This window comes from Bos indicus x Bos taurus, chromosome X (genome assembly GCF_003369695.1).
Source record: "Bos indicus x Bos taurus breed Angus x Brahman F1 hybrid chromosome X, Bos_hybrid_MaternalHap_v2.0, whole genome shotgun sequence".
NCBI classification, from domain to species: Eukaryota; Metazoa; Chordata; class Mammalia; order Artiodactyla; family Bovidae; genus Bos; species Bos indicus x Bos taurus.
The window spans coordinates 63,997,315-64,023,355 of record NC_040105.1 but is presented as its reverse complement, the minus strand read 5'-3'; the positions used below and the strand labels follow the sequence as shown (position 1 = coordinate 64,023,355).

At 41.3% G+C, this 26,041-nt stretch overlaps 1 protein-coding gene across 1 annotated transcript; it reads right to left on the bottom strand.

Annotated features, from left to right (window-relative positions):
- Positions 1–15,225: 15,225 nt before the first annotated feature.
- Positions 15,226–21,588, bottom strand: AWAT1 (acyl-CoA wax alcohol acyltransferase 1). Its single transcript, XM_027533408.1, has 7 exons — positions 21,513–21,588; positions 20,514–20,621; positions 20,155–20,225; positions 19,080–19,284; positions 18,227–18,398; positions 15,843–16,042; positions 15,226–15,616 (listed from the first exon to the last, which is right to left on the bottom strand). Exons 1-7 carry the CDS (start codon positions 21,586–21,588, stop codon positions 15,462–15,464), a joined length of 987 nt encoding a protein of 328 aa, XP_027389209.1. The 3' UTR covers positions 15,226–15,461.
- Positions 21,589–26,041: the final 4,453 nt, after the last annotated feature.

The following is a 26,041-nucleotide window of genomic DNA, read 5'->3' as shown; positions in this document are numbered from 1 at the left end:
TATTCACCTCTACTTCACAACCCTAGACAATTCTTTTCATTTTTCCATGTTCCATGCTTCTCTAGTTTATATAATACATATATGTGTGTGTGTATATATATATGTATATATATATATATGTATATGTTTAAATGCAATCAGTGTACATATATTTTAAAATTCTTAAAAAAATTTTTTTATTGCAAGTACTCTCCTTGTGTTACAGTCTTTCATATTCATTTCAATGATGACATAAAATTCCATCCATCAGTAGATCATATTTTATTTGACTATTCTCCTATTATTGGTCATTTAGGGAACTCCCAGTTTTTCTGTGCTTTGAATGTTTTAATGCATATAGGTTTTTCCTTCTTTGTAATTCTCTTCCTAGGACAAGTTCCCAGGGGTGGGATTACCAGATCAAAGAGCATGAGTGGTTTCATAGAGCTTGATTTCCCAAAGGACAGCACAAATTTTCAACATCACAATGACACATGAGTGTTCAGTTCCCTTGCAGCCCTGGCATTAGACTTTATAAGAAATCTTTTTGGATGGCTTAAACATTTAACTTATTTCATTTCTTTGATTACTCATGGGATTGAACACTTTCCACATGTTCACTATTTGCATTTTCTCTTGGGTGAATTGTCTGTTCATATCCTTCTTGAATTGGTATCTTAGTGGTATTCTTTTCTATCTAAATGTATTCTTTATTTGACATACATGTTAACCCTTTGTCATATTTGATGTAACTATTTCTTCCATTTATTGTAATACTTTTAACTTTAGTTCCTTATTTTATCTCCTTGCTTTAAAATTTCTCTCTGGTAATTTGCAACCTTGTGAATATAATACAAATTATTGAATTGTATACTTAGAAATGGTGAATTCTATAGTAAATAAACTACATCTCAATAAAACTGTTAAAAAAAATTCTCTCTTCCTACTTTTCTCACTCTTACTACTTCTTCTGTTTGCTTGCTGCTCTTTCTTTTTTATTCCCTAAGTGAACAGAGTTCCAAAATCTGTCATAGTCAGAGCATTTGGGGATTATTTAATCCCCTCCCCTCATCTGAGCTGTGATTTTTCTCTTGGAGAGAGCACATATGCATGTGAATACAATTCAGTTGATTCAGAGTCCTTGAGAGTACCTTGGAAATCTTCTAGGGCCTGGGCACTGCTTCATTTTACAAAGGAGGAAACGGGTCCTGAGATATGACTTGCTCATGACTTAGTAAGTTAGGGGCAGAGCAGAGACTAGGCCCCAGGGCCCCAGAATCCCAGAGCTCCTTCCATTACACCAGGCCAACTCAGTTCCAGGTCTGACCTTTCTCCCAAGCTCCACCTTTATGTCTTCAGCTGCCCACTGGACAATTTCACTTGGATCTTCCATTGTTACTTCCAACCCAAATTGTCAAAAACTAAACTCCCTAAACCAGTTTCCCTACTTGTCTTGCTCATTTGTGTTTGTGGCATCTTCTTTTCTCAAGTCACCTAGGCTTGAGAATACTCAGGTAACTTTGACTCTTTGCCCTCCCTGTTTCCTTTATAGTTCCAGTGCTACCATTCTATAAAAAAGGCCAATTGTAATTGACATGATGAGGGAAGAGATGTCTAAATCTCATGAAATAGGGAGGACAAAGAGTCAGAGTTGCCTGAATGTTTTCAAGCTTAGGTGACTTTATGGTTCCAGTGCTACCATTCTGGGGCTTCCCAAGTGAGTGCGGTGGTAAAGAATCTACCTGCCAATGCAGGAGATGAAGAGATGCTTGTTCGATCCCTTGGTCGAGAAGATCCCCTGGAGTAGGAAATGGCATCCCATTCCAGTATTCTTGTTTGGAAATTTCCATGGACAGAGGAGCCTGGTGGGCTACAGTCCACGGGGTCACAAAGAGTCTGAGCTTTGTGACGTGACTGAGCACACACACTGCCATTCTAATACTGGCTCTTGTCACTTTCTCCCTGACTGTCACTGTCTCCCAACTGGTCTTCCTTACCTCTAATCTCTCCTCGCATGATATACTCAGTGCATATTGCCAGATTAATTGGCCCCAAAGCTGCTTTCACAGTTTCACTCTCTCGCTCAAAACTCTTTCATGGTTCCCCATTGCCTACAAGGCAGGTTGAAATTCTTTTGTCAGAAATTCAAGAGTGCTATTGCATATGCCTCCTCATCATTAGCTTCACTTCTCCTCTCTTTGTTTTTACTCTCAAAAATTAAATCCCTCTTGCCAGGCATGTGAGAAGGTGATCTGTGAACTTAGTTACCATCTTTCCATTCTTTGGCCACTGAATAAAGATTGTGCTTTTTCAAAAACACACACAGAAGAAGAAGAAATTCAAGAATGCCTTTTTCAGTCTTATTTTCCATTCTTCCCCAGTACAAATCTCTCTTCTCCAGCTATTTTGATCTCCTCATTCTTTTTTTCCAAATATGACCTCCACTTGCTTACATCTCCACTTTTATTCTTCCTTTCCCACATGTTTGAATGCCCTCCCTTTGTTTTCCCACAGTCTTTTTCCTACCCAGTGTCCAAGGCCCCAGGTGGCACTAGCAGTAAAGAACCTGCCTTTCAGGGCAGGAGACCTAAGAGACATGGGTTTGATCCCTGGATCAGGAAGATCACTTGAAGAAGGAAATGGCAACCCGCTCCAGTATTCTTGCCTGGAGAATCCCATGGACAGAGGAGCCTGGCTGGCTATGGTTCATAGTGTTGCAAAGAGTCGGACACGACTGAAGTAACTTAGCATGTACACCCAAGATCAAGCTTAAGTCCCACTTCTTCTGAGGACTTCTCTGCTGACTCTTTTGCACAGTGACCTTCCTGATCACTCCTACAGTAATTATTGCCTAGATCAGTCATTTGGCACTTATATTGTCTTTTGATATTGCTTATACTACTATCCTGAATTGTTATTTAACCCATTATGGACATGAGTTTGAGTAAACACTGGGAGTTGAACGACTGAACTGAACTGAAATAACAGGTTGGGAACACAGCCCCACCCATCAACAGAAAATTGAATTAAAGATTTACTGAGCATGGCCCCTCCCATCAGAATAAGACCCAGTTTCCCTCTCAATCAGTCTCTCCCATCAAGAAGCTTCTATAAGCCTCTTACCCTTCTCCATCAGAGGGCAGACAGACTGAACCACAGTCACAGAAAACTAACCAATCTGATCACATGGACCACAGCCTTGTCTAACTCATTGAAACTATGAGCCATGCTGTGTAGGGCCACCCAAGATGGACGGGTCATGGTGGAGAGTTCTGACAAAACATGGTCCACTGGAGAAGGGAATGGCACCACTTCAGTATTCTTGCCTTGAGAACCCCATGAACAGTATGAAAAGGCAAAAAGATATCACACTGAAAGATGAACTCCCCAGGTCTGTAGGTGCCCAATATACTACTAGAGATCAGTGGATAAATAGATACAGAAAGAATGAAGAGGTGGAGCCAAAGCAAAGAGATGGAGCCACAGCACCCAGTTGTGGATGTGACTGGTGATGAAGCAAGGTCCGATGCTGTAAAGAGCAATACTGCATAGGAACCTGGAATGTTAGGTCCATGAGTCAAGGCAAATTGAAAGTGGTCAAACAGGAGATGGCAAGAGTGAACATTGACATTTTAGAAATCAGTGAAATAAAATTGACTGGAATGGGTGAATTTAACTCAGATGACCATTATATCTACTACTGTGGGCAAGAATGCCTTAGAAGAAATGGAGTAGCCATCATAGTCAATGAAAGAGTCCAAAATGCAGTACTTAGATGTAATCTCAAAAATGACAGAATGATCTCTGTTCATTTCCAAGGCAAACCATTCAATATTACAATAATCCAAGTCTATGCCCTGACCAATAATGCTGAAGAAGCTGAAGTTGAATGGTTTTATGAAGACCTACAAGACCTTCTAGAACTAACACCCAAAAAAGATGTCCTTTTCATTATAGGGGACTATAATGCCAAAGTAGGAAGTGAAGAAATACCTGGAGTAACAGGCAAATTTGGCCTTGGAGTACAGAATGAAACAGGGGAAAGGATAATAGAGTTTTGCCAAGAAAACAAACTGGTCATAGCAAACACCCTCTTCCAACAACACAAGAGAAGACTCTGCACATGGACATCACCAGATGGTCAACACCGAAATCAGATTGATTATATTCTCTGTAACCAAAGATGGAGAAGCGCTATACAGTTAGCAAAAACAAGACCGGGAACTGACTGTGGCTCAGATCATGAACTCCTTATTGCCAAATTCAGAATTAATTTGAAGAAAGTAGGGAAAACCACTAGACCATTCAGGTATGACCTAAATCAATTCCCTTACGATTATACAGTGGAAGTGACAAATAGATTCAAGGGATTAGATCTGATAGACAGAGTGCCTGAAGAACTATGGACAGAGTTTGGTGACATTGTACAGGAGGTGATGATCAAGACCATCCCCAAGAAAAAGAAATACAAAAAGGCAAAATGGCTGTCTGAGGAGGCCTTACAAATAGCTGTGAATAGAAGAGAAGCAAAAGGCAAGTGAGAAAAGGAAAGATATATCCATTTGAATGCAGAGTTTCAAAGAATAGTAAGGAGAGATAAGAAGCCTTCCTCAGTGATTAGTGCAAAGAAATAGAGGGAAACAATAGAATGGGAAAGACTAGAGATCTCTTCAAGAAAATTAGAGATACCAAGGGAACATTTCATGCAAAGGTTGGCACAATAAAGCCCAGAAACAGTATGGACCTAACAGAAGTAGAAGATATTAAGAAGAGGTGGCAAGAATACACAGAAGAACTATACAAAAAAGATCTTCATGACCCAGATAATCATGATGGTGTGATCACTCACCTAGAGCCAGACATCCTGGAATGTGAAGCAAGTGGGCCTTAGGAAGCATCACTACAAACAAAGCTAGTGGAGGTGATGGAATTCCAGTTGAGCTATTTCAAATCCTAAAAGATGATGCTCTGAAAGTGCTGCACTCAATATGCCAGCAAATTTTGAAAACTCAGCAGTGGTCACAGGACTGGAAAAGGTTAGTTTTCATTCCAAACCCAAAGAAAGACAATGCCAAAGAATGCTCAAACTGCCGCACAATTGTGCTCATATCACATGGTAGCAAGGTAATGCTCAAAATTCTCCAAGCCAGTATGTGAACCGAGAACTTCTAGATGTTCAAGATGGATTAGAAAAGGTAGAGGAACCAGAGATCAAATTGCCAACATCCATTGGATCATTGAAAAAACAAAAGAGTTCCAGAGAACCATCTGCCTCTGCTTTATTGACTATGCTAAAGCCTTTGACTGTGTGGATCACAACAAACTGTGGAACACTCTGAAAGAGATGGGAATACCAGACCACCTTTCCTGCCTTCTGAGAAATCTGTATGCACATCAGGAAGCAACAGTTAGAACTGGACATGGAACAACAGACTGGTTCCAAATCGGGAAAGGAGTGCATCAAGGCTGTATATTGTCACCCTGCTTATTTAATTTATATGCAGAGTACATCATGAGAAATGCTGGGCTGGATGAAGCACAAGCTGGAATCAAGACTGCCAGAAGAAATATCAATAACCTCAAATATGCAGATGATACCACCCTTATGGCAGAAAGCAAAGAAGAACTAAGAGCCTCTTGATGAAAGTGAAAGAGAAGAATGAAAAAGTTGGCTTAAAATTCAACATTCGGAAAACCAAGATCATGACATCTGGTCCCACCACTGCATGGCAAATAGATGGGGAAACAATGGAAACAGTGACAGACTTCATTTTCTTGGTCTCCAAAATCACTGCCGATGGTGACTGGAGCCATGAAATAAAAGATGCTTGCTCCTTGGAAGAAAAGCTATGACCAACCTAGACAGTGTATTAAAAAGCGGACATTACTTTGCCAACAGAAGTCCATCTAGTCAAAGATATGGTTTCTCCAGTAGTCATATATGGATATGAGAGTATGGACTATAAAGAAAGTTGAGCACCAAAGAATTGATGCTTTTGAACTGTGGTGTTGGAGAAGACTCTGGAGAGTCCCTTGGACTGCAAGGAGATCCAACCAGTCCATCCTCAAGGAAATCAGTACTGAATATTCATTGGAAGAACTGATGCTGAAGCTGAAACTCCTACTTTGGCCACCTGATGTGAAGAACTGACTCATTGGAAAAGATCCTGATGCTGGGAAAGATTGAAGGCAAGAGAAGTGGTCGACAAGAGATGAGATGGTTGGATGGCATCATTGACTCAATGGACATGAGTTTGAGTAAATTCCAGGAGTTGGTGATGGACAGGTAAGCCTGGTGTGCTGCAGTCCATGGGGTCAAAGAGTTGGACACGACTGAGCAGCTGAACTGAACTGATGCCTCTCCAGGATGTCGCACATCTTACTACACTGGCTACTCACTGCTTGGCCTACCTGTAAGAGTACTGTGGATGTGAAGAGGAGAAAGTTGTGTATCTGAGCTTTTGCTTTCCCCACATTTTCTACTATAGGATCCCACAGTCCCTAACTGGTTATGCTAAATGCTTCACCTAGGGCTTCTTCTGTCTCATGCATGTGATGAAACTCACTGTCTTGGTGAATGAGGTGATGAGGAGTAGTAGAGGAACAATTTTAGTCACATAACCAGATGTTATCTTTGAATTCTTGATTAGTGCTCATTAGATGCTTGATCTTGGACATGTTACTTAATCTCTCTGAGCTTTTAGTTTCCTCACTGATAAACTGGAGATAGTAATATCTATTTGGCAAGGCTGTTATGAAGTGTCAATGGAGTAATGAATGCAAAAATATCATTTACAGTTCCTGTGGGTGGAAACCCCTTCTCAAAAATTCTCAACTTTAGTGTAGCTGGATAAAGAACCAGAATTCTAGATATGGACTTGATGCTACTTAGAAGTGATAGTTAAGTTCATGCCAAGAATGAATCCCTGAGTGTGAGAAGCAGAAGGCTAAGAACTGATCACTGAGAGATGACTACTATAGTGATGGATTGGTATGAAACAGATTGGGACTGTGGCATTGTATCAAGGGAGAAGGGAGTTTCCACCCAAAAAGGACTTATAAAAGTTATCCTTTGAATGAAAGGAAAAAAGAAAGATTAAGAAAGTAAGCAATGGTGTCTAATGCCTAAGAGAATTCAGGGAGGATGAGATATTCAGAAAGGTAATAACAAGTGATTCCCTATCAACCTGGATCTATGCATACAAAATATATTAGCCAATGAAATTAACTAAAGAGACCAACCTCAAATAGCTTTTGTAATCATAATCTGTTTACATGCATGTATACTGCCCCCTCCCTTTGAGTTCCTAGGTGCCTCTACCTCTTTCCAAAGATTTCAGAAGAATTCATTCAGTGGGTTACTTGCCATATTCTACAGAACTGATATTTCCAGTGTGAACTGAGATATGACTTGTCACCAAAAGGAAGTGCAAAAATACTTGAGTACAACCAGAGTGAGTCTGTCTACATGGATACCTTGGTATATTTTTTATTTCCAGAGCTTATGTATTTGGTGACAAAGTGGGAAGAAGGTGAATTATCCCTTATTGAGTCAAAGTGTACATTATTGTTTTTGTTTCTCAGTTGTGTCCGACTCTGCAACCCCATGGTCTGCAGCACGCCAGGCTTCCCTGTCCTTCACCATCTCCTGGAGCTTGCTCAAATTCATGTTCATTGAGTCAGTGATGCCATTCAACCATCTCATCCTCTGTCATCCCCTTCTCCTCCTGCCTTCTATTTTTCCCAGTATCAGGGTCTTTTCAAATGAGTCAGCTCTTCGCATCAGGTGGCCAAAGTATTGGAGTTTCAGCTTCAGCATCAGTCCTTCCAATGAATATCCAGGACTGATTTCCCTGAGGATGGACTGGTTGGATCTCCTAGCTGTCCAAGGGACTCTCAAGAGTCTTCTCCAACACCACAGTTCAAAAGCATCAATTCTTCAGCGCTCAGCTTTCTTTATAGTCCAACTCTCACATCCATACAGGACTACTGGAAAAATCATGACTTTGACTATGCCACCTTTGTTGGCAAAGTAATGCCTCTGCTCTTATATGCTGTCTAGGTTGATCTCAGCTTTTCTTCCAAGGAGAAAGCATCTTTTAATTTCATGGCTGCAGTCACTAAATCCAGTGATTTGGGAGCCTAAGAAAATAAAGGCTGTCACTGTTTCCATTGTTTCCCCATCTATTTGCCATGAAGTGATGGAACCAGATGTCATGATCTCAGTTTTTTGAATGTTGAATTTTAAGCCAGCTTTTTCACTCTCCTCTTTCACTTTCATCAAGAGTCTCTTCACTTCCTCTTCACTTTCTGCCATAAGGGTGGTGTCATCTGCTTATCTGAGGTTATTGATATTTCTTCTGGCAGTCTTGATTCCAGCTTGTGCTTCATCCAGCCTGGCATTTCACATGGAAAAAGAAATGGCAACCCATTCCTGTATTCTTGCCTGGAGAATCCCATGGACAGAGGAGCCTGGCAAGCCATGGTCTATGGGGTCACAGAGAGTCAGACACAACTCAAGTGACTAAGCTCGCACGCACACACTCTGCATGTAAGTTAAATAAGTAGGGTGACAATACAAAGCCTTGACATACTCCTTTCCCGATTTGAAGCCAGTCCGTTGTTCCTTGTCCGGTTCTAACTGTTGCTTCTTAACCTGCATGCAGGTTTCTCAGGAGGCAGGTAAGGTGGTCTGGTATTCCCATCTCTTGAAGAATTTTCCACAGTTTGTTGTGATCCACAAAGTCAAAGGCTTTGGCATAGTCAATAAAGCAGAAATAGATGTTTTTCTGGAACTCTCTTGCTTTTTCCATGATCCAGCAGATGTTGGCAATTTGATCTCTGGTTCCTCTGCCTTTTCTAAATTCAGCTTGAACATCTGCAAGTTCTTGGTTCACATACTGTTGATGCCTAGCTTGGAGAATTTTGAGGATTACTTTGCTAGTATGTGAGATGAGTGCAATTGTGTGGTGGTTTGAACATTCTTTGGCATTGCCTTTCTTTGGGACTGGAATGAAAACTGACCTTTTCCAGTCCTGTGGTCACTGCTGAGTTTTCCAGATTTGCTGGCATATTGAGTGCAGCACTTTCAGAGCATCATCTTTTAGGATTTGAAATAGCTCAACTGGCATTCTATCACCTCCACTAGCTTTGTTTGTAGTGATGCTTCTTAAGGCCTACTTGACTGAGCTGTCCGAGATGTCTGACTCTAGGTGAGTGATCATACCATCACGGTTATCTGGGTCATGGAAACTCTTCAAGAGAAAGAAAATGAAATCCTACATGGGGCTGACTGGTTATCATGGTTAATTTTGTACCACAGCTTGAGGCCCCCGGTCTTACTGGATCTACTGATGGGAAGGAGAAACCAGAGGTACTTAAAAAACTCAAGAGAAAAGTCAACTAATGACCTCTCAGGTGACTTTGTGCTGCTGGCATCTGCTCAGCATGTGTACTTTTTACTGATATTTAGCTTATTGCTCATTGCAAGCCCCATTCCCTTTACTATACTTTCAATGTGAATTAAACATTTTTTCTTAACCACTCTGACTCTTGCTGGATGCCTTTCCAGAAGGCAGCCATTGCACTGGTTCTTTGAGGATTTAGGCTACTTTGATTGTACAAGTTTTTGTTTTTATTCATTTATCTACTGCAGTTTCCCAAAGCACATGTTCTCAGATAGTAATAGGTGTTACAAAGTTTTTAAAAATTAATTAATTTTTCATTGTGCTGGGTCTTCATTGCTGCACATGGACGTTCTCTAATTGTGGTGCACAAGCTTCTCATTGTGCTGGCTTCTTTTGTTGCGGAACACGAGCTGTAGGGCTCACGGGCTTTGGTAGTTGTGGCACGTGGGCTTAGTAGTTGCAGCTCGTGGGCTTCGTTGCCCTGTGGCAAGTGGAATCTTCCTGGACCAGGGATTGAACCCATGTCCCCTGCACTGGCAGGTGGACTCTTAATCACTGGACCACCAGGGAAGTCCTGTAACTAAGTTTTTAAGGGATTGGGTTTAAAAATGTTAAGCAGCTTTCTTTACTACAGAATTTATCAGTCCTTAACATTATAATGCCCACTGTGGATTTCTAAGAAGAAGGGGTTCTAGACGCAATATCTACCAAACTTATCGAACAAGGAAATTTTTCTTTCTTTCTTTCCCTGTGGTACATCTCAAGAACATACTATGTGAAGACACATTTTAGGAGACATTGCTCTCGTAAGGGAACTCTAGTATCTTGATCCCACTTGGTCAGAGAAAAGGAGTTAGCTTATGTCTCCTACTCTCTTAGCTGTCTTGCTTTCCACCACGGGTAAATACAGACCAAAAAAAGGAAAGTAGTATTTTTTTTTTTTTTTTTTGCAGAAAATCTCATTACTTTCCAATGGAAAAAAAAAAAAAAAAACCCACTTCTTCTCCTAATAAAATGTTAAATATTTTCCTGCGAATCTTTCCCTTTTCAGATACGGTGTATCAGTTAGGACTGCATTTGGCTGCATGTAACAGAAACTCTACAGTGGTAGCTCAATAAAATAGGTGTTTTTTTGTTTGTTTTTTTTAAAACAAAAAAATCCAAGGTAGGCAGTCCAAGGGTGGGTGCATGTGCTCAAGGTGATCAACATAGCTTCCCACTTCACCCTCTTTGTAGTGTGTGGTTTTCATCGTTATGGTTGTAAAAATGGCCGCTCAACTTCCAAGCATATTATTCATATTCTATGCAGGAAGAAAGGTATAACAGCATAAGGCAAAAGTCTAAAGGATCTGGTAAACTAAACTGTTTTTCTTTATTAGAAAAGAAATAGCCCTTCTAGAACCCCACCCAGTTGACTTCTGCTTAAATTTCATTGGCCAGGGGTAGGTCATGTGACCACTTTGAACTATGTGTATGAGAAGTTGGATTTATTGCTGCCCCAAACAAGGTTGGAGTTCTCCATGTGAGAAAGACTGGGGACAATGAGTATTGGGTAGGATATGAGCAGGGTCTGTTACATACTGCTTAGTTTATTTCTGATTTAAAAACTGACTTTCCTGCACTGACCTTTTATAACATGTTAAACTCCTTTCTGAAAGAATTCAGAGTTACAAAAGCAAGATTAACAGTATATAATGTTTTGTCATATTTATTATGGACTTAAGCAACTTTTTGGAAAATCAAGAACCTAATGAATCTGAAACTCAGCAATTTAAATTCCTCCAGTTGTCTTGTGAAACTCATTGTATACATTCTGTTGTAACCTGACATCATCACTTCTCTTTCATGTGCAAAGCTTTATATAGTCTGTGTGTGAGAATACTTGCTACATAAGAAGTCAACATTAATAACTACAAACTTCATTTGAATATTCATCCAGTAGACTAAGTTTCTTAAGGACAGAGTAAGTGTCTGACTTATTTACTCCCACTGCCTAGCAGATAATGGATGATCAATAAATATTGCTGAATGATGTGAATGAATGAGTGAATGTCTGAGATATCCAGGAAGACGTATCAGGGTTATCAAGGAAGATCCAGCCTCAGAGTAGGCAAGGACTAACCTACCAGGTGAAAAGATAGCAGATAAATAGAACAGTCAGTAATTGATTCAGAAGCAACTTGTTATGGATTCTTAGAGAAAGTGAAAGCTTTTCCTCTAATAAGAGAAATAAGACAAGGATCCTCACTCTCACCAGTTTTATTAAATATAGTATTGGAAGTCTTTGTCAAAGCAATTAGACTAGAAAAAGAAATAAAAGGTATACAAGTTGGAAAAAAAAGTAAAACTGTCACTATTTGCAGATGATGATGCTATGTATAGAAAATGCTAAAGACTTCATTTAAAAAACTGTTAGAATTAATAAATGAATTCAGTAAAGTTGCAGGACAGAAAGTCAGTACACAGAAATCTGTTGCATTTCTATATACTAATAATAAATTATCAGAAAGAGAATTTAAGGGAAAGAAATCCCATTTGCAGTTGCATCAAGAAGAATAAAATACTTAGGAATAATTTTAACCAGATCTGCATATCAAAAAATACAAGACATTAAAGAAGACACAAATAAATGTAAAGTTATTCCATGCTCATGGATTGGAAAAATTAAATTGTTAAAATTTCCTTTCTATCCAAAGCAGTGTACAGATTAATGCAATCCTTAACAAAATTCCAATGACATTTTTTCCCACAGAAATAGAATGAACAATCCCAAAATTTCTATGGAAACATTAAAAACTTGAATAACCAAAGCAACCTTGAGAAAGAAGAACAAAACTGGAGTCATCATGCTCCCTGATTTCAAACTATATAGAGAGCTATAATAAGACAGTATCATATTAGCATAAAAACAGATGCACAGACCAATGGAACAGCATAGAGAGCCCAGAAATAAACCTGCATATATATGATCAATTAATTTGTGACAAAGGAGTCAAGAATATACAGTGGGGAAAGGAGAATTTCTTCAATAAATGGTGTTGGGATAATTGAACAGCCACATGCGAAAGTATGAAACTACCACTATTTTACACCCTACACAAAAACTAACTCAAAATGGATTAAAGATTTGAGCATAAGACCTAAACTGTGAAACTCTTAAAAGAAAATATATGTGGTAACCTCTTTGTCACAGGTCTTGGTGATGATTATTTTGAATTTGACATCAAAAGCAAAACAAAAGCAAAAATAAACATGTAGGATCACATCAAACTAAAAAAGTTCTTCATGGCAAAGAAAGCCGTCAACAAAACAAAAAGGCAACCTACTGAATGGGAGAGAATATTTGCAAATCATATATCTATGATAGGGGGCTAATATCTAAAATATATAAAGAACTCATACGACTCAATAGCAAACAAACAAACAAACCAATTAAAAAAGGGGCAGAAGATATGAATATTTTCCCAAAGAAGACATTGAATGGTCACCAGGTACATGAAAAGATGCTCTGTATTACTAATCATCAGAAATGCAAATAAAAACCACAGTGACATACCACCTCACACCCGTTAGAATGGGTGTTATCAAAACGACTAGAAATGACAAGTGTTGGTGAGGTTGTAGAGAAAAGAGAGCCTTTGGTGGGAATGTAAATTGGTGCAGCCACTATGGAAAGTAGTATGGAGAGTTCTCAAAAAATTTTAAATAAAACTGCCGTATTACCCAGCAATTCTGCTTCTGAAGAAACAAAAAACACTAACTGAAAAAGATGTATGCCACCTTCATGTTCATAGTAGCATTATTTTGAATAGCCAAAATTTGGGAACAACTTAAGTGTTCATCAACAGATGATTGGATAAAAAAATTGTGAAATACACACAAACTATGGAAGATTACTCAGCAATAAAAAAAGAATGAAATCTTGCCATTTGTGACAACATGGAAAGATCTTGAGGGCATTATGCTTAGTAAAATAAGTGAGACAGGGAAAGACAAATACTAATGATATTTCTTGTATGTGGAATCTATAAATGCATACAAACACCCAAACTCATAGATACAGAGAACAGATTGGTGGTGGCCAGAAGTGGGATCGGGGTAGATGGGAGAAATGGGTGAATTGTTTTTGTTTTGTTTTTTAGTTTAAATAAACTGAATTTTTAAAACAGCATTTTTGAATTCAAATATATGAGTGTTATGCAGGTACATGAAAAGAAAGTGTAATAACTTGTTTTGCTCATTAATACAGCTTAAGGCTGTATACTGAGAATTTTAAGAGTATATAAAAGCACAGATATCTATTCCTTCACAAGGAAACCAGCAAAAGACAGATTTAAAAATATAGCAAAGGCTGAAAAGTTAAAAGACCATTTAAAGGGACTTTCCTGGTGGTCCAGTGGTTAAAACTTCACCTTCCAATGCAGGGGGTGTGGGTTAAATCCCTGGTCAAGGATCTAAGATCCCATATGCCTTGAGGCCAAAAAACATAAAACAGAAGCATTATTGTAACAAACTCAATAAAGAGTTTTTTAAAAAGACCATTTAGAAACTCTTACAACTCAATTGCAGTAAAAAACAAATAATCTGATATTAAAATTGGCAGAGGATTTGAATAGATATTTTTTCAGAAAAGACATCCAAATGACCAACAGTATATAAGAATATGCTCTACATCACTAATCATCAGGGAAATACAAGTCCAAACCAAAACGAGATATCATCTTACACTTGTCAGGATGATGATTATCAAAAAGACAAGAGATAACAAGTGTTGGTGAGAATGTAGAGAAAAGGGAACCCTTGTGCACTGTTGATGGAAATGTAATTTGGTACAGCCAGTGGAAAACAGTATGGATATTCTTCAAAAAAAAATTAAAACTATAAACCCCATATGACCCAGCAATTGTATGTTTGGCTATATATCTGAAGGAAATGAAAACACTATCTCAAAGAGATATCTGCATCATCATGTTCTTTGCAGTATTATTACCCACAATGGTCAAGACATGAGAACAATCTAATTATCCATTGTCAGATGAATAGATAAAGATGTGATGCACACATACACAGACAATAAAATATTCAGCCATAAAAAAGAGGAAATGGTTGCAAATACCTTGGGATTACAGTGTCAGAGGACATCGTAACCTATGTGAAATGCCTCTGCCAATTGAAATGTAATCCTGAGTAAAATAGCTTCAATCTACCTACCTGAAAGGTGTGCTTGTTAGCTCAGTGGTATGGACATAAGGAAAGGACATATTTAGAGACAGATGATTACCACACAAAAGCTTGTATGTGAATGTTTATACCAGCATTATTCATAATAGCCCCAAATTGGAAATAACCCAAAGTCCATCAGTTGGTGAAATGAAATATTTATTCAGTCATAAAATGAATGAAGTACTGATACATGCTACAACATGGATGAACCTTGAAAACATCATGCTAAGAGAAAGAAGCCAGTCACAAAAGATCACATATTTTATGATTCCATTTATATAAAAAGTCCAGAATTGGCAAATCCCTAGAGACAGAAAGTAGATTAGTGGTTGGCAGGGGCTGGGGATGAGAGAATGGGAAGTGACTGCTAATGTGTACTGGGTTTCTTTTGGGGGGTTGGGGAAATATGTTCTAAAATGAGATAGTGATGGTAGTTGCACAACTTTGAGTATACTAAATACAACTGAATTTTATACTTTAAATGGATTAAATTGATGGTATGTAAATATATCTTAATTTAAAAATGCATTAGCACAACAACAGCAACCATAGTGGTGGTTACTCAGGCTGCCTGGCTAACATTTGAGTCCTTCAGTCCCTGGCAGGTTGGGCTCAGAGAGGAAATCTGGTAGGAGACTGGATAGTGGGCAGAGCAGGGGGCAGGCCTAAAGGAGTGACTCAGTGAAGCAATTCAGGGAGGAAGACTGCAAAGGCTCTGTAGCAAGGAAGGAATTCCTAGTGCCCTCCCCTACCACACACAGCCCTCTGGCTTCTCTCTTTCCCCCTCTTTTGGTTGGCAGCTAATGAATCTTTTCTCCCAGGCTTGTGCTATTGGGCACACTGCCCCTTCAGTCACAGGAAAAGCAGCTTTTGGGTCTCTGGGCAGCCATACTGGGTCTTGTGCTGATCAAACAGTTTGGTCAGGGCCTTCTTGTAGAGGGCGTGGTATTTGTCCACCATCTCCTGGCTTGGTTTTTCGATTTTGGGCAGAGGCAGAGGCTCCCCCACTGCCAAGAGAGATGGGAAAAGAGAAGGGTCAAGTGTTAGAATCTTTTCTTTCTTTAACCTCCTTCTCCTTCCCTGGGCCCAATCCTTTCACATCCCAAGTAAGCTCCCAACTACTCCCCCTAGGCTGTCCTCTTCTTTGCTGGTGGGGGGTGCGGAGATTGGAAAGGCCTGAGGTTGAGGTTGAGGAAAAGCTGAGCTGGCCTAGGGGCTGAGAGCAGGACTCACCCACAGTGACGATAGGCAGCGGGTACGGCAGGAGCCCAGTGGAGCCTTGGCGGAAGCCTCGTCCATAGAAGATGCAAAAATAGAAACCAAGAATCTGGCGGAAGTAGCTCTGGAACTTGTACATACGGCTGTCCTTATGGAACAGCACCTGATCATACACCTCAGTTTCTCCAAAAGTGTAGGTGGGGACCAGATGAGCCCTGTAGGAAAACCTTGATTAATTTCCCAAACACAGCCTGGGGTGGAGAACCCCCCAGGAAGAACTTTTGTTTCTGGCCAGGCTCCCATCTATTATAAAATCCCTGTGGTGTAAAACATTTCTTCTTGCACCGAATATGGCTCCTGTCGTTAGTATCTCTTTTTCCTGAAATTTTCAAGACCAATGAGAGTACTCTCTCTGGGCCAGGATCACAAGGACAAGATATGGGGGCAGAAATCCACAGGAACCCACACTGCATAAAGAAAAAGCTTCCAGGAGGTGTCCTGAAGGGGAATATCTATTTCTAGTAGGAAGCACAGAGTAAAAGACGATGGTTTGGCACAGATGTGTATGTATATGTCTCTAGTAGGAAGCACAGAGTAAAAGACGATGGTTTGGCACAGATGTGTATGTATATGTATGAGGTGCCTCTCGCCTGCAGGGACTGTGCATAAGGTGTTCTGTCCTAGGTCTTGAGACTAGAGCGGAGTACAGTTGTTTCCCTCTCATAGAGCCATGGGAATCCACTCTGAGAGAGCCCTACGTAGAAAAGCAGGCTCCTTATGTCTTCCTGTGAGAGTAAGGAAAACAGTCTCTCTTACACAAATCTTTGTGAATTACTACTGGCGATCTCTTAGTGTTTTGGCACATATTACCTCTTTTGGTTCCTCACAGCAGAGACAGTGGAAAAACACACCGAGAGGTTATTTTCTTTTTTCTACAGCTCCAGAAGCCCAGGTTCAGGAGGGGGAAGGTCACATAGGTATTCAGTGAGTGGCAGGAGCTAGACTAGAACCTAGGTCTCTTTGCTCCCAGCTCAGAGCTCTCTCCACCACATTATGCTCCAAGCTGACAAACAGGCCACTCAGACAAGGTCCTCAGAAGTACTTCCCCTCTTCTGTGAAGCTGCTAGAGGACAGTTGTCCCTGTGTCCAGTGAACTGGCATGCTGACATGATGGAGCCCCCACAGCTCTAGCCTTGGACTCCTGCTCTTTGCTTGCATACTAAGTCACTTCAGTTGTATCCAGCTCTGTGCAACCTATGGACTGTAGCCCGCCAGGCTCCTCTGTCCAAGGGATTTTACAGGTGAGAATACTGGAGTGGGTTGCCATTTCCTTCTCCAGGGGATCTTTCTGACCCAGGGATCAAACCCAGGTCTCTTATGTCTCCTGGATTAGCAGGCAGGTTCTTTACCACTAGCTCCACCTGGGAAGTCCCTCCTGCTCTTTACTCCCTCTCTTTACCCCTGATGCAGGAGATCAGTTTGATCCCTGGGTCAGGAAGATCCCCTCAAGGAGAGCATGGCAATCCACTCCAGTATTCTTGCCTGGAGAATCCCATGGACAGAAGAGCCTGGCAGGCCACAGTCCATAGGGTCCCAAAGAGTTGGTCACTAACTGAAGTGGGGCTTCCCTGGTGGCTCAGCAGTAAAGAAACTGCCTGCAATACAGAAGACAATGGTTCAATCTCTGGGTCAGGAAGACCTCCTGGAGAAGGGAATGGCAACTTACTCCAGTATTCTCACCTGTAAAATCCCACGGACAGAGGAGCCTGGCGGGTCCCAGTCCATAGCGTCGCAAAGAGTGAGACATGACTAGAGAAACTAAGCATGCACAGCAGAGTGGCTAACATTTATCTCTTACTGTATGCCGGGCACATGGTAGGTCTTTTATGTGGATAAACTCATTTAAACCCCACAATAATCCTATGAAACAGGTACAATTGTTAGTAGCCACATGATGAAGAGGAAAGCAGCAAGGCTCAGAACGGCTGAATAACCTGTCCCAGAATTCGCAGTAAGCCATGGGGCCGGAGTTTGAAATTAGGGCCCCTGACTCCAGACCCTACAATGCATACTCAACATAATGTACTGCTTCTTGCACTTACCATGAACAGATATAGATATCAATGTTGCTAGAGATGATGTGGGCATCATCTATGTCTTAGGTAAGCCCTAGCCAAGCCCCCCGATAATGAATCTGGATCTCTGGTTGCCTTTCTATGAACTGGTCCAGCTAGCTCCAGAGGAGTGGATGACCTAAGTCTCTTTGAAATTCTACAGTCGTCTCTTCCACTCACTAGTAAGTTTTATGAGGGTAAGACTCATGTCTGATTCATCTTGGCATCACCTACCAGGTCCTGCTGCTCAGAGGCCACCCACCTCTGCCCAGGAGGGACACCTACCCGTGCTGGAGTGCCATGCGCACAAAGCCCTTGCGCTTCTGCAGGATGAGCATGGTGGTGTTGGGCACACTCTGCAGGGCCTCTCCCACTCCTCCAACTACAATGCCCACAAGGTTGCCAGTGCCATGGCTCAGCAGGTAGTCAATAGCTGGCTGACTCACGGAGCACACACCTGAGGAGAGCCAAGGAGCAGAGAGAGGAGCAAAAGGATCAAGAGAGGGGAGGATGGCTGAGGGGGAATACCCTCTGCTTGACTCACTGGCTTGTGTGCCCCCTTTACCATGGGACCCAGAAAGAGAATCAGTGAATGGAACAAAGGGTGTGGAGAAGAGAGGGCTAAGACAAGCAAATGCAGCACATTTCACTTTGAGGCAATATTTCTAGTTCACAGGAGGCACTAGGTCAAAACTATAGTAGGAAGGTTTTCAGTGGGAAAAAACCAGAAAGACTTTCTAAATCCCCAACTGTAATTCTACCTTTTCCTTTTCCTGGATTGCCACTAATAGCAACAGCTATTATTTATGGAGCACATACTCTTTGGCAGGTGCTATCTTGGGTGTTTTACTTGTATTGTCTCATTTAATCATCACGCCACATCTGAGGTTAGACTATTATCATCAGCACCACTTTACAAATGAGGAAACTGAGACCAATGGAGCTTCAGTAGCTTGCCAAGACCACACAGTAAGTGGCATAGCCAGGATTCGACCCCAGGCAGTTTGCTCTACAACATATACTTTTTAACTACTGTGCTAAGATGGCAGGAGGCTGAGAAGGAGGGGTGGGGCTTAAAAAGGTGTATTTCCAAGTGGGGAGATGAGCCAGAAACTCTAGTAAGTATGGTCAGAAACACCTTTGGCCATGAGGTAGTCCCTAATAAAGGGGATCTTGAAGAACCAGGACAGCGTGGCCAGATGGGGAGTGATGCCTGGAAAGATCTTCAAGAAGCCTGTGGCCTCAGTGCAGAAGTTACAGAAGGCGCCGAAGGCCAAGAGGCCGTGGGGGTGAACTCCCATGAGATAGTTGTGCTCTGGTGATAGCTCTTTAGTCTTCAGGATCTGCAGCCACAGAGAGAAATATCAAAGGTGACGAAATGAGATCACACGAGAAAGCAAGGGTGAAGATGCCTTAGAGGGTTCAGGGAACTCTCTAAAGCAGAACTTTTCAACAAAGAGGCCAGGAGTGGCGTTGAGGGGGTCAAGATATCTGACTCCTTGCCCTCTGGGAGACCAGTAGAATCGGGGACACCTACAACTGCTGGGCTCCTTGCCTGTGGCTGGAAAGCAGTCTCCGCCCTTTAGGCGTAGGATCATTTTCTGTGAATGCTGTCATATGAAAAAGGTTGGCAAAAATCTTGGCAGTATCTCTTATCTACTCCAAAGAGTGCACAGAGGAGCAGCATAGTAGTACATTTCTACAACTTCTTCCTGGTATTTTCTCCCCCAACTCCCTACCAGTGCTAGTTTACTGAGCTTTGAAAACCAGCTTAGATATCACTTTGTTTATGAAGCCTTTCCTTACACCTGGTCTGAACTACTTATGTACCTTGTACCAAACCATGAATATGTACTCATCTGTCCTCCCCATTGGATGTGAACTTTTTTAATGGCTGAGGACTGCATCCTACTCACTTCTCTTTACCCCAAACTATGTGGTATAGAGTAGGTTTTCAATCAGAGTTTGTTAAACTGATCTGAACTGTACTTGTGTTTCTGCCTGCATCATCCGGTAGGTCATGCCTACCAGGACATCCAAAGTATATTAGCAGTGTAGCAAATGCCCAGTAGCAATGTTGGACCCTGAAGTCTGTCTAGCCTGCGCTGAGACTTCTCTGAGATGCTCACTTTCCTTTTGGACAACCCTAGTCATTTAGCATCAGTGCCTAGTATTTGGGGAACTGTGAGGGATGCTGGGGAAGAGACACTTACGGAAATGGGAAAATAGTCCCTGATGTGGGTCCAGACACACCAGTTCCTTACCCAGGCCGATCTCCTTCCACCTGAGATAGAAATATCAGTAGGGGATGTGTCTGTGTGTGCCAAGCCCAGCCCTCTCACTCACCCAGCACTTCCAGAGCAGCCTGGAAGGACTGTGGCTCTGCTAGGGAAGTGGAAAAGGAAGAGACCCCAGGATGGTCCTGGCTGGCCCAGCCCCTCCCCGAGAGGAGCCAGCTCCTGGCTCCGAGAACTTGTATGAGAGACCTGTGGCATGGTAAGTGGAACTCCTTGGTTACAGGTTGAGATGGAGCATTCTTGAATCCTGTTATTTCTAGGTCCATGAGTCTTACCTTGCTCTGGGGTCTTCCAGTCCAGGAGAAACCAGACAAAGTAAAGGGCTGGTAGTGGCCACCAGGATGTAAACAGTAGGTAAATGGCCAATGGCTGCAAGATCCAAACTGATGAGGGAGCAGATCAGACCAAATTTGTGCTGCCAGCAGAACTTGACCATGTCCAGCCCTATTAAGAGCCCTCCAAACCCCTGGTCTTGGCCTTCTGCACAATCCAGCTCCTGCCTGTCCATCAGCCACATCCACCTGTCCTTCAAACTTTCCCTCTTTCATCTACCATACACACCAGCCCTATTTATTTGCTTACCTCTCATCTCTGTCCACCTGCCTGCTCACCGTCCCCCTACACCTGCTCCCTGCCTGCTACCAGCTTTTCACCCACTGCTTCCATTAATACACTGTCTTTTCCCTCGTCTCCTATTTCCCTCCCTATTCCTCACCCTTGAATGCTTGTTAAACCACTAGCTCACCCTCCCTTGCCCATATAGTATCAATATCTTTCCATACTCCTTGCATACAGCATCTTCAGCCCTTTATTCTTGCCTGTTCACCATTCCTTCCATTATTTCTATCTCCCCTCCCACTCCAACCATGCTACTACCACTCCCCTCCCAGAATGGAAAATCCAATGGTTCAAACACAGGTTATACTTCTCTGTCTTTAATGCTAATGCTTCTGTTCCACTCCCCATGCTACCTTAAGATTACAGATGTATCATCTTATTCCATGGGCCTCATTTTCCCTGTCCAGATAGTGAGGGTTAGGGAGGGGCTGAAATTAGATAGATCTGCTCAGAAGTATCATGACTCTGTTGTACCTCCTCCCACTCCACCTGTCTTTACTGCCTGCGAGGTTCTATCTTTTCCTTCTCAGGGCACTTAGGGAGCTCAAGACTCCTTGACGAGAGATGAGACTTCCCATGAACATAAAAATTGCCCCAGATCTGGTCCTGGCCTCTGATTATAGCTTCTTGCCATGCTCTCTTGGATCAGTACTCACACATGCCAAGGTAGCTCAGTGGCCAGTGCAGAAGTACCAGACTCTGGAAGTGCTTAGGCTGCTTGAAACAAGGCATTGTGCTGAGGAGCCTGAAGGAAGTGAAGATCCCAGAACGGTGTTCCAACCAAAGGTGCCACTAGCCTCTGGAAGCTCGCTCAGTAGTGAACACATATGATTTATGAGGATTTTTACCTGCCCTATCTGTTCTTTGTCCTGCCCCATACCTACCACCCACTGAAGTGGGCAGGCCCTGGTGTATAAGGACAGTCTTAACAGATCTGAGCCCTGGCCCTGCCCATATTTGCCCTTTGACTCTTTTTCCTGGGATTATTAGGATGTCAGGATGGAGAAAAGGTGAGAAGGGCTGTTATCTAGTCCTATCTTTTTCCTGGGATTATTAGGACGTCAGGATGGAGAAAAGGTGAGAAGGGCTGTTATCTAGTCCTAGTGACCCAGAGGTCCAGAGAAGGGAAACACCCTTCACATCACAGGTTACTCTGAGATTGTAGGTGTTGTGACCTCAGAGAGATGGCTAGTGGGAAGGGAGCACTGCGGGTTTGTGGAGTTGGGGAGCACCTAGAGCCAGGTGTCTGTTGAAGCTGTTGCACTGAGACAGCCTGGTTTGGGGATGTCCCTCTTTTACAATTTTCTATTATAAAGATTTCCATGTACACACAAAACTAGAGAATGCAAGAAATTGTCATCTTTGTATTCATGTTTCATGTTCATCTTCAACAACTATTAACATTTTGTCATATTTGTTTCATCTATCTCCCCACTTTTTTTCTTGGAGTATTTTAAAACAACTCTAAGACATCATGTCATTTCACCCCTAAATTTCACTATGCATCTACAGAAATTTGGATGTTTTCTTCGATAAGAAATACCATTATCACCATTAACAAAATTAATACTCCTCTATTAATATCTATTATCCAATCTATATTCAAATATCTTTTTACAGGTAGTTAATTTGAATCAGGATCTAAACAAGGTCCACTGATTATATTTGGATGTTATGTCTCTCTCTTTAAATTTTCATTGTAAAAAAAAAAAAAACCCGGATACAGATACCCAGATGTCTTAGAATTGCTTTTAAAATACTCCAAGGAAAAAATGAGATAGATTAAACAAGTATGACAAAATGTTAATAGTGGTTGAAGATGACCATGAAACATGCACACAAAGATGAAAATTTCTTGTGTTCTAAAACAAATGTATGACTTAATGAATTATTATAAGACAAATACCTTGCAACCATTAGGTCAAGCAATAGATGTTTTTCACCCACCCCAGAAGCCTCTTACATGCCCCATTACAATCACAACCCTCTTCCTCCTCCCAAAGTAACCATTATCTTTGACATTTAGAAAAATCTTTCCCTTGCCTTTCCATGGTTTTATTACTCAAACACACTTCCCTAATTACCATAGTTTAGTCCTGTCCATTACAAAAATTATTATGTGCCTTAGGTTCTGTCTTTTTAAAACTTTTTATTTGGGAATAATTTTAGATTGATAGGAGAGTTGCAAAGTTCCCTATGCCCTTTACCCATCTTCCTCTTATGTAACCATCTTATGTATAGTTATCAGAGCTAGGAAACCAATACTGGAACGTTATTGTTAACTCCAGACTTTATTCAAATTGCACTAGTTTTTCCTACTAATGTCCATTTCTGTTTCAGGGTGTCATCAGGTCCCACGTTGCATTTAGTCATCCTGTCTCTCTAGTCTTCTCCAATCTATGACGGTTTCTTGGTCTTTCCTTGTCTTTTACGACTTTGGCATTTTGTAAGAGTTTAAGTCTGTTTTAGTTTCCAGTTTCCCCGTCCATCCATTTCTTTTCCTGACCATTTTGACCTAGAGAATCTCCCACAGTCTAGATTCTGCCTGCTGTGTGTCTGTACTTCCCCCAGATTGGCAGCTGGATTCAAACACTGGATCAGACTCAGGTTTGAGCCCTTCAGCAAGATCTTCCTTTATTTTTAATACAGAACAATCCTACTTCCTATTTTCCTTTACCCCCTGCCATTGACCTGTCAAAGACTATTTCCCTTGGAGTAAGCCAGTCTTCCAGACCTCAGAATAAGCTCCCAGGAGCAGGAGTGAGGGGGTAAAGCCTGGTGCATAAGTGATCACCACATACAGGCCAAAGTGAGGGGGGCAGCAAAGCCCTCATTCTTCTTTCTGATTTTCATCTCTTGCCTTGTTATAATTTCATGCCCGCTGAAACAAATTGAATTGTTGGTGTTTTGTTTTCATTTGATTTTCACTCTTAGAGTTGGTATGCTTCTAAAGGGGTAGGGACCATATCTTATTTTTTAGTGCATCTGCCCATAATGCCTGGAAAGTCCTAGGCCCTCAGTATTAAATGAACAGTGAATGAGTATTTTAGTTTGAGGTCTGTGATTTCTTATGGGTAATGAGATCATAGGAATCCTATGGAGGAGTGTGTCCTGGGTAATGAATTGGGGGGACAAAAGGTTATATAGAAATAGAGGACAAGGGACACGTTGCAAAATAAGAATGAGAGGAAAGAAGGCGAGTGCTGACCTTTGAGTCATTTTGGCAAAAGACGGAGTTCTGCATACTTTGCCTTCTCTGCACCTGGAGGGCTGTTCCCACTTCAGCTCGTCCTGCTAATTGAACATCAGCCTTGCCCTGGAGCAAGCTTGAGCATTCAGGTATTGCAGCATCTCTTGCAATCCTTGTTGACATCCCTGTACTTGGGGGTGAGGACTAGCCCCTGGCAACATAGGGGAGATTAGCGTTCTGCCTTTCCAGAACAGAATTTTCTAGGCCAACATCAACTCCCTGTCCATGCCCTTTTGTCCTTGTAAATTATCTTTTTCAGAACTCTTCCTGGATTAACTTTTAATAATTTGTGCATTTTTAGTTTTTCCCTTTTATCCTCCTGCCAAAAGGAGGTAAGTTGTTGAGAAGACCCTCAAGCTACAGAGAGTATATGTGTACATATATTTTTCCTTTTAGTAGCAGATCACATTCTTTATTTTCCTATTTTAATGTTTATAATATCATGGACTTCCACAACTATTAAAAATAGATGTATTTTTAACATCCATTGATTGATATAGATAGATACATAAAACAAATGACAGCTCTATGGCTATATATCATGACAGTATACATCAGGACATTTGAAAAAAAGTGTGTAAGCATATTTTTTATTCATTCTAGACAGTGCTTGGGCCATATAGGAATTTCCAGAACCCTTGTAATATAAGTTAGTACCCCCACCCTCACCTACCCACAGTGGTTTGCTGCTTACAGGTTAGAAACAATGGTTTATTTGCTTTTTTCAAAATGGAAATTGATTTATTATTTTCCCTGATTATACAAATAATCCATGTAATTACTAAAAATTTCACACTATACAAGAAAACATAAGGGAAACAAAAGTCACTCATAACCTCACAATCCAGAAATAACAACTGTTAACTGTTCTTATCCTGGTATCTCTCTTTCTTGACTTTTTCCTGTATGAATATAGAGATAAATATTGTGTCACTGTGAAGAGTTTAGGCTCTTGAGTCCAACATATCCAGGTCTGTATCTCAGCTCTGCCACTTAAGGGAACTATGACCAATTACTTAACTGTTTAGTGCCTCAGTTTCCTCATCTGTAAAAGGTGAGTATAATATCTATAGATACCATTGATTTGTCAAGAGGGTAAGTAATTAATGTAAAGCATTTTCTTCAGTTCCTTGTTTATTTATATGGTCATATTTAAAGCTCAATAAATGTTAGTTATTATATATAATTTCTTAATCAAAAGAGAATCATAGTCTCTGTACTGTTTTTTTAAATTAATTTATTTTTGGTTGGGGTGGATCTTTGTTGCTGTGTGTGGGCTTTCTCTGGTTGCAGTCAGTGAGGGAAACTCTTTGTTGCAGTGCTTGGGCTTCTCATGGCAGTGGCTTCTCTTGTTGCAGAGCACGGGCTGTAGGTACGAGGTCTTCAGTAGCTGCAGCTCCCAGACCCTGGAGCATAGGCTCAGAATCTGTGGCACATAGGCTTAGTTGTTCCACAGCATGTGGAATCTTCCTTCTGCATTGGCAAGCAGATTCTTATCCAACGCTCCACCAGAGAAGACCCTCTATACTGGGTTTAATCTGCCTTTTCACCTACAGTATATTATGGACATTTTTCATGTCAATTTTCTTCTATAACTTCATCATTTCATTGTATGGCTATGCCATGATTTGTTTAACCAATACCCTATTATTGAGGAAGCAGTCATTTTTAGATATGCCTCTTTTACTAATCTGGTCAGATTTCTAGGTCTTTTAATGGTGGGTGAAAAGTCACTGGTCAGAAACACTCACTTACCCACAGCCCTTTCAGTGGGCACTGCTCAGTTTCCTCTCTCCCAGTTTTTAGGATTTACTGGTGCAAAAAGTGGGCCACTTCCTCAAGCCTCGGTTAACCCAGGTAAGGTCCAGTGACCAGGTAGTGTAGTCAGCAGAATCAGCCTCTCTCTCTCCAAAGAGACAACTAGGTCTGAAGAAA

What these genes read in the sequence shown, in the direction of transcription:
- AWAT1 (XM_027533408.1), bottom strand. Translation starts at nt 21,588, where the DNA reads ATGCCTTGTTTCAAGCAGCCTAAGCACTTCCAGAGTCTGGTACTTCTG. An exon ending in GGGACTATTTTCCCATTTCC is followed by an intron (nt 19,285 to 20,154) that starts GTAAGTGTCTCT and finishes CTGTGGCTGCAG; the next exon opens with ATCCTGAAGACTAAAGAGCT. An exon ending in CGCATGGCACTCCAGCACGG is followed by an intron (nt 16,043 to 18,226) that starts GTAGGTGTCCCT and finishes GTTTTCCTACAG; the next exon opens with GGCTCATCTGGTCCCCACCT.